Source organism: Gossypium arboreum, chromosome 5 (genome assembly GCF_025698485.1).
Source record: "Gossypium arboreum isolate Shixiya-1 chromosome 5, ASM2569848v2, whole genome shotgun sequence".
NCBI lineage: Eukaryota > Viridiplantae > Streptophyta > Magnoliopsida > Malvales > Malvaceae > Gossypium > Gossypium arboreum.
This window is the reverse complement of record NC_069074.1, coordinates 76295550-76304120: the sequence shown is the minus strand read 5'-3', so window position 1 is coordinate 76304120 and position 8571 is coordinate 76295550. Positions and strand designations below refer to the sequence as shown.

Here is an 8571-nt window from a genome sequence, read left to right as displayed (position 1 = left end):
CGAAATACAGAAAAATGATGGTCAGCAAAAGCTAAAAAACCTTGCTGTCGACGTCACACGAGAGTGTGGTCACCAGTGTGGTAGACCGTGTGGTCAACGGAGGCCAGCCCATGTACAAGACACGGTCGTGTAAGGGTCAGAGTGTGGCCGTGTGAGCCACACGGGCTAGGCCAAATTAGGCGTGTGGGCCCATTTATCTGAAATTTTCCCTAGAGTTGCACGGGAAGTCCCAAATGACCGTGGGCCTATTGTAGGGTCGGTAAGGGCTAAACAAACCCTAAACTGGATAATCTGATTGTTTGATTTATTAATCTGATTAAGATATTGATGGACGTCTACTTGCACTATTATCTACATATCTTTTATCTATGTACGCTTATATGTAAGCATGTGAGCGTGTTAGACTGTTTATCTGTATTTGTATATTTCTGTATCTGATATTGAGGATGGATGATGTATATTAGAGGAAGTGTTCTGAAAGGCAATTTACGCCTATTATCTGGTAGCATGGCTGCATTATATCTGTTATGTGCCACATCGGTACGGATGGTGTGTAAGGATGGTCGGAGATGGTGTATAGAGGACGGAGGTAGGATTCTGATTTCTGATTTTTGATTTCTGATTCTAATTCTGATTTGCACATCTATGTCTGTATCTGAGCTGGGCTTATGCCCGTATCTGTCTGATTTTGAATTTATGTATGTGTGCATGCTTAATTTTGTGGGGTTATACACTGAGTTTACGTAAACTCACTCCTTTTAGTTTGATTTGTATAGGTAATCCACAGTCTTAGGCGGATCGGTGTAACGGAGGACTCAACGGTGACCACATGTCATGGACTGATTTTGGTTATGGTTTTTACTTTAAATTCTCGATTCTTTTTTGAGTATTTTTGTAAAATATGGACTTTTCGGATTGTTGTTACTACTTGGGATATGACTGTACTTTATGATTTTAATATTGCAAAACTCGACAAAACCTCGGAATTTACCAAAAGCAACTGATTGAATAAGAATGTCGAAACTGATAAAGGTGATAAGGGTTAATGAATTAATGTGGTTTTAACTTAACGACAACGATTTTTAACCCCATTTCATGTGACACTTCTAGATTCAGCCATAACGTCTAGGCTGAGTTTGAGGTGTTACATAACCTATGGTATTCTATTTAGTGTTTGTTAGTGATGGCATGTACATAAAGACTTAAACCTTTCAAAGAGTTATATTTAGGATGTTTTACAATTTTAAGTGAAAAATGTATTCAATTAGATTATTTGTAAGTTATAACTTAGCTTTAATTTACTTTGAGCTTTGTTATGCATTAAATGTTAGTTTCAAATCTCATTTGAATGTGCTTGTAATGTTTTGGAACTTGTTGGAATGATTGGGTAGTGTTTGGAGGGGGTGAAATATAGTGTTTAGGTCTAGGGGTCCTTAGTAGAGATACTTGCCTTGTGGTGTTGCAATAAGTCAAATTGTGAGCAAAATGCTACAATACTAGGTAGTTGTTTGATTACTTCTCTAGAGTTACCTATACCTTTGCTCTAGTTTGCCCACTACACTATTTTGGGATCATTTTCAGTCTCGAACACCTCGAAACCATTGCTAAATAATTTTAAGATGTTTCTAAAGCCTTCAAAATGATTTATACTAAATTTTATGGTTTTATTTAATTATTTTAGAGTGTGATTTCTTAAACGGTTTCAAGACTTACGTTATGCTATGTGCTCTAGACTTGTGCCCACTTGTATTTGAGGACTTTAAATGATTTCAAACTATTTCCGAACCCTCTAAATGTGGTCAACTTGTTTTAAACACAAGAATGTGTCATAAAAAGACTTATTATTATTATTATTATTATTATTATTATTATTATTATTATAAAAACATGATTTTGAATAGGCTTTAAAATGTCATTGTAGCATCTCCTATCCGTACCAATCGTCGATACAGCTAAGGTATTACATAAATTTCCTTATAATTACTAGAGGGCATAATATTACCCTAGTAATTACATTTTCTTCCAATTCCTTAGTTTATTGGTTAAGATGGAGGCCCTAAGTTCTTGAGCACCTAAATTCAAATTCCACTATATGCAATTGTGATATGTGGGTCTACAATCCTATAATGTGCATGCCATGTATGGATTTTATCCAGTTCTTTTTCATTCTTCGTTCGTTGAGTTTTATATTGATTTAATTCTTCATTATAGTTGGTTGAATATATATATATATATATATATATATATATATATTTGTACTTGTTAATGTACTCTATCTGTAATAGTAAAACTTAAAAAAAAATCAAACTAACAAAATAGGATAAACTTGGACAACTCCCTTAAAAATAAACCCACATGACAAAACTTGAATATAAAACCTCAAGTATAGAGAAGGTATATTAAAAATAAACCTGCATAACAAAACTTGAGTATAAAACCTCAAGTATAGAGAAGGTATATGACAAGTTCGTTCTTTTAGATTCTTATAGAAAATGTATATTTAAAAATAAAAGTTGATTTAAAATTAATAAATATGACAATTTTGTTAATCTTGAATCACGATTTTCAGTATTAGATTGACCACTAATTTTAAGTTCAATTGTTCTAATTATAGGTCAAATCGATCACGGTTAAAAAAAAAGAAAAATTTGTTTCTTTAAAAAACTTCAAATTATCGTAATTTTCTTCTTGAGGATATTTTATTGGCTTGAATGTTTGGCGAATTTTGAAGTGAAGAAAATGAATTAGGATAGTAAGAGAAACCATTTTCTTTTACAAAATTCCTTTTTCTTCCTTCACCCATATTTCCTCCAACAAATGTTTCCCTAATTTGAAAGTCCTTAAGCTCCATGTTTCCTCCAATGATGGCGGTGGCGGCAAAGGTTGAGGCTGAAGAAAACAAAAGCAAGGCAGATGACATCAACAATAAAGACGAAAGAAAGAGCAAACCTGTTTTACTTTTTTATTTTTATTTGTTCTATTTTGCTGGGTTGGGTTTACTAAATTTAAAGGGATTTAGGGTGGTGGTTGTTGTTTTCGGGCCAGGAAATTTGGCCCCCATTTTTTAACGGTTCATTTTTTTTAGGCTTGAATTAAAATTTCTTAATAAAAATATATAAATATTAATATAAAAAAGATTTTGGTAAAAATATATTAATCCCTCTCAATTTTGATATTATGCAAATTGGTCTTTCTAAAACAAAACAATAATTTCTATCAAATTTAAAAGTGACAACTAAAAACAATTAATCACAATATTAATATTTTTGGTCAACTGTACACATTTTTATTGGTATAATAAAAATTTTAGCACTCAATTTTATAAATTTTGTGCGAATGTTGATATAATGTGTAAATTTTCCATGATAGATTTGTTAAATTAGGACCAAATTAATAGAATGTATAAATATTATGGGCTAAATTTGTTAAATAAAGATTAAATTGATAAAATATGTAAATTTTGAAGACTACATTTATTATTATACCAATAAAAATATATAAAATTAATAAAAACAATAATTTTGTCACTAATTCTCCTTAGTTGTACACTTTTAAAATTGACAAGATTATTATAAGAGAAACTAATTTTCCCAATTTGGAGGGACCAAAGACGTGTTTTTACCAATGATTTTTATTTAAATTCGAGTGATATTTAAACGAAACATGCTGCAGTCCGACCTGACCCGATCCGGGTCTATTTCTAATTGCGACAGTCGGTAGTAATTCAAGTAATCGACCAACAATCTTCAGGCAGGCGGGAGATTAAATTAATTTTTCTTTCAAAAAAAAAATGGCGGAGCCGATGGAGATTTCTTCTTCATCCGAATCTCTCAATCTTCAATCAATTCGCAGGTATTTTCTCTCTTTTTAACACACTGAAGTAAAATTGTTATACATAATTTTCTAAAATTTAACTTTTGTTTTTAGCCGAATGAATGACCTCTCAGAGATTCATAATAGCAATAAAAATGATGTTGGGACTGAAGCTCTCTCCTCGGATTCGGAGAAGCTGCTCAAAGACTGCAGTTTTCATTTTCAGGTGATTCTCCAAATTTTTTTTTGTACATTCTTACAATTTAGGGTTTTGTTGAAAAAAAACTTGGAGAGTGGATTTATGCAGAGTAAAGTGAAGCAAATTATTGAAGAGTATTCTGACGTGGGTTTCTTAGGCATTGAAGATTTAGGTATGTTTCCTTTCAGCTATTAAAATTTTTTTTGGTTAATTTTCTTAAAAGTATATTGCCTATATGCATGTACAATTGAACTTGAACAGAATACCCATTTGTTTTTCCCCCTTGGGTTATTGTACCCTTTTTTTTCCAAGACCTTTAATGGAGTATTATTACGTTTGGGAGAGGTTATCCTATTAAGTGGCAACTTCTTTAACTCGTTTTAGTAGTCAGGTTGTATGGATTTTAGTGATGAAGTTGTATTTTTTTCTTTCTTGTGGAAAATCTTTGGGTTTAGTGGAATATGAATTTAAAACGGTTTTTAGATACTGATAAGGTTTCTGATATGGAATAGAGTGGATGGTTTAGGATCCATTTAAAGTTTTTGATGCTCTTTTGGATAATATGTCCGATATGTAATTATTGGAACAGTGTGTCTGTGCAATGCAAGTATTTTACAAATTAAAAGAATTGAGGCGAAATGCAACATCATTTGAAAAGGAGTGCTAAAAGATGAATACCTAGCTCATCATAGGAAAATATCTCTTGGTAGCAATGCAAGGTTGTGTTGATACTGGATTGATTCTTTTTTCTTAATTATTCATAAGATAAATACCTAGCATACTTGAAAGAGGAGCTTAATCAAGTGGAGGCTGAAAGTGCTAAGATTTCTAATGAAATTGAGGATCTTTCAAGAAATCATATTGAAGGTGAGACTTCATCAACTTAGGTTTGAATTTCATTTGCAATTACTCTTAACCGCTCTTATGCTGATTTATCTTTAAGTACTTTTTTACAGAATCAAATATGCTGGAAGACAATCTTGAAGGCTTGAAATGTGCATTGGATTCTATTGCATCTCAAGTTGGTTCTTCTATGTTATTTCATTTTGAAATAAATTTGGAAGTCAAACTTCAACAGTTAGCTTTTTCACTTTTTTGTTGTAGGAGAGAGAAGAAGAGGATCCAGGCTTCGGCTCTTCTATGAATGGTGAAAATCAGTTAAATGTGCTAGATGCAAATGAAGGGCAAAAGTTTGAGGTTCTTTTGTTTGTTTTCCCTTTCTTCTTGAATACTACATTAGATTTAAACTGATAGCTGAACTTTAAGAATTGTAGCATTGGTTTCTCGCTTTGTAAGCATCTTTACAAGAATCTCTTTTCTTTGGTGACTTCCTAAGTTCTAACTTCCTTATAGATACCTAAGATGTTTGGTATACTCAATTAGGATATTAATCATTCTTCGAGTTGTTAATGGTACCATGCATTTTACTTCATTGAGCATTCAATTTCCTTCTACATATGTGTTTCAGATTTTGGAACTAGAGAGTCAGATTGAGAAGAACAACTTAATTTTGAAGTCTTTGCAGGATCTTGATTCTACATTCAAAAGGTAGTTTGATTTTTTTTTTCCCCTTTAATTATACGTATTCTGTACCATTTACCTTTTACCAACTTTGTCCTTTTCTTTTATTTTTAGATTAGATGCCTTAGAACAGATTGAAGATGCATTGACAGGCTTGAAAGTCATTGGTTTTGATGGAAACTGCATTAGGCTGTCATTACAGACATATATTCCAAAAGTAGAGGGTGTTTTGTGCCAAAACATGATTGAGGATATTTCTGAACCATCTGAAATGAATCATGAATTGCTGGTAGAAATTGTGGATGGAATCATGGAGGTCAAGAACGTTGAAGTATGACTAACTATTTTCTTAAAAGTTACTATAATATATTTCCTCTTTGGATGAGAAATTTCATTCATTATTTTCACTCCATGTTCTCTTTTTGGCTCAAGTTAAACAGGCATTAGAAAAGCTGTATTTTCTTCTGAAAGAAGAATCATATTGGTTCTTCATGTCTTTTTGTTTAATTGTATTGAAATGCTCGTTCATGTATCTTTGATGTTCAGATGTTCCCAAATGATGTTTACATAGGCGATATAGTTGACGCTGCAAAGTCTTTCAGGTTTGGTTTTGCAATTTCTCTGACTTAAAGGCTGAATTCTAATTTTCCTGTTTATTTTTGCTTGCATGTGTGCTCGTGTAGTGGTAGAAGGCCATTAAAGGGAATGTAATTTGTCAGTTTTGTACAGACTAATATATTGAACCCATGTGTGATTTTTTGAAATGCAAGTCTTCTGAAGGACAAGCTACTTGTTTCTTTCAGTTTTCAATGTCTTAGTTTCGATACCTAAGATTAACTGCATCTCTTTTCTCATCCTTTCTGCCATCTGCTCTAAATAGAGTATAAAACCTTACAACCCTCTTTTATACATCTGTTTATCCATCATTTTGAGGCTATTATCAAATTATGGTCCTATCATATTAATTCATCCTTTAGCAACCAAAAATCTTCATTCAGACTTTCAGTTTTTTTTTATCTAGAGCAGTCATTTGAACCTTTAACTTCCCATCTTTACCTCCATATTAGGTCCTGTTTTACAAGGCAATCACCCTTACGCATAAGCTTTATTAATCCTTGTTGTTTTTGTGCTAAAAGTACTGTTCACACTTCACGGCATTTAGTTCCTTCTCCCTTTTACTGAGCTGTTTGTGTTATTGCTTTATATACATCTATTATTTATATAAATGTACATTTCCTTTGGCCTTAATAAACCTGTCATGTAGAGATTGCTAGTAGCTTAATTTAACCTGACAGGAAACATTATTTCTATTGAGTTTGAAGACAATAGACCTGGATTTGAATTCCTTATTTAAAGGGTGTGATCTATTGAAATGTTGTAGGCAACTATTCGCTAACTTAGTGGCACCAGAGACACGGTCTTCATTGGAGTGGCTTGTGGGGAAAGTGCAAGATAGGATTATCTTAAGTACTTTGAGACGATTTGCTGTGAAGAGTACAAATAAATCCAGGTGAAACTCAAGAAAAAGTTTAAACAGTGTTAATATAATATTTTCAGAAGTTTCAAAGTAGCTTATCAGTTGTGTTTGAAAAGTAGGCAAAAAGAGAAGCTTTTATATTTGAATAGTACCTAATGCAGGCATTGCTTTGAGTACTTAGAGAGAGATGAGACCATTATAGCTCATTTGGCTGGGGGAATTGATGCATTTATAAAGGTGTCTCAAGGTTGGCCACTGTCAAAATCTCCACTAAAATTGTTATCTGTCAAGAGCTCAGATCATCATTCAAGGGGAATTTCATTGAGCTTGCTTTGCAAGGTTGAGGTAAGTGGCATTTATTTAGTTTATAAGTGCAGTTTGAAGGTTCTATTAATGTTAAACTTCTCCAAAGTGGAAACATTCCTTACTCAAAACCAGAATCTAATTTAAATACATATTTCATTAAAATTTTATTGTTTTTCTATCTTTTTGGAGGCTACAACACAGAATGGTGGCGTCCAATTAGTTTTTTGGCTTAATTGAGCTGAGTTGTTTCTTTAACGTTTTACTTGTTATCTTTTTGTTTCTAGTTTCATGGCACGGAAAAACATTTAACAACGATCCCATTTGTCATAGGATGAGAAAAGACTTTGTCAGCTTTTCTGTTTCTGTTTTTGCTATAGTGAATTTGATGAATACCATACTTAATTGTTTTCGGTTTATTCTTTTTCCTTAATTTCAATTATTAGGAAATGGCTAATTCCTTGGACATGAACATTCGGCTAAATTTATCGACTTTTGTGGATACTGTTGAGAAGTTGCTTTTAGAACAGATGCGCTTAGAACTTCGGTCTGATGATGCCTCTACTAATTGACCATGATGCAGCCTGTCACTTGGTAAGTTTGAATGTCAATGTCGTATATAATCTTTAAGATTTGCCAACTCCAGTCCAAATTCTCAGGAAATCTTCAGTCAAGATCTTGCCAGGATCAAATCCCTCTACGACATACAAATTGGCAACATCCTGTAAAAATGGCTAGCTATTGTTCTCTAGCTTTTGTAATCTACTGAAATTTTAATGACATAAATCAGTCTTGTAGAACACCAAGAATTTGCTTATGGTAATTGATTTGCTTATTAAAATGCACATGAAACGTTTTTTATGCCTACTATATTGTTTTCTAATATATCATAGTTTTGGTCTTTTGAAAATTATCAATTAAGGTGTATTATGAACTGATAAAGGGCATTTTTATAAGCCAAATATGGTTTTACTTTTCGGCCAAGAACATTATGATACATAATGTCTCTAAAGGATCCAATCATATTCATATTCAAATGGTTAAATTTTGCTATTAGTCCTTATATATTACGAAAGTTGTAGATTTAGTCTCTATATTTTAATTTGATCATTTTAAAATTTTAGTCTTTACCAAGCGAATGCTTATAAATTCATTAGGTTTTGTTATTTTTAAAATTTTGATGCAACAAACATGTTATCATATGTAATATTATGTTATCTTGTTACTTTCACATATTACTCGTTCTGATTTTGTTAAT

General features: G+C 32.2%; 1 protein-coding gene across 3 annotated transcripts; it reads left to right on the top strand.

Annotated features, from left to right (window-relative positions):
* Nucleotides 1-3607: 3607 nt before the first annotated feature.
* Nucleotides 3608-8165, top strand: LOC108449965 (uncharacterized). Of its 3 annotated transcripts, XM_017747366.2 has the most exons (13): nt 3636-3852; nt 3928-4039; nt 4121-4184; nt 4778-4879; nt 4969-5033; nt 5117-5209; nt 5481-5560; nt 5648-5864; nt 6080-6135; nt 6915-7043; nt 7172-7355; nt 7760-7907; nt 7973-8165. In XM_017747366.2, the coding sequence occupies exons 1-12, from the start codon at nt 3791-3793 to the stop codon at nt 7883-7885; spliced, it is 1290 nt and encodes a 429-aa protein (XP_017602855.1). In that variant the 5' UTR covers nt 3636-3790; the 3' UTR covers nt 7886-7907; nt 7973-8165. The 3 variants fall into 3 exon arrangements, with proteins under 3 accessions (XP_052885113.1, XP_017602855.1, XP_017602853.1); XM_053029153.1 differs by having other exon boundaries at nt 3608-3852; nt 3948-4039; nt 7760-8165; XM_017747364.2 differs by having other exon boundaries at nt 7760-8165.
* The last annotated feature ends 406 nt before the right edge of the window (nt 8166-8571 follow it).

What these genes read in the sequence shown, in the direction of transcription:
- LOC108449965 (XM_017747366.2), top strand. Translation starts at nt 3,791, where the DNA reads ATGGCGGAGCCGATGGAGATTTCTTCTTCATCCGAATCTCTCAATCTT. An exon ending in TGGAGGTCAAGAACGTTGAA is followed by an intron (nt 5,865 to 6,079) that starts GTATGACTAACT and finishes TTTGATGTTCAG; the next exon opens with ATGTTCCCAAATGATGTTTA. An exon ending in GCTTGCTTTGCAAGGTTGAG is followed by an intron (nt 7,356 to 7,759) that starts GTAAGTGGCATT and finishes TTCAATTATTAG; the next exon opens with GAAATGGCTAATTCCTTGGA.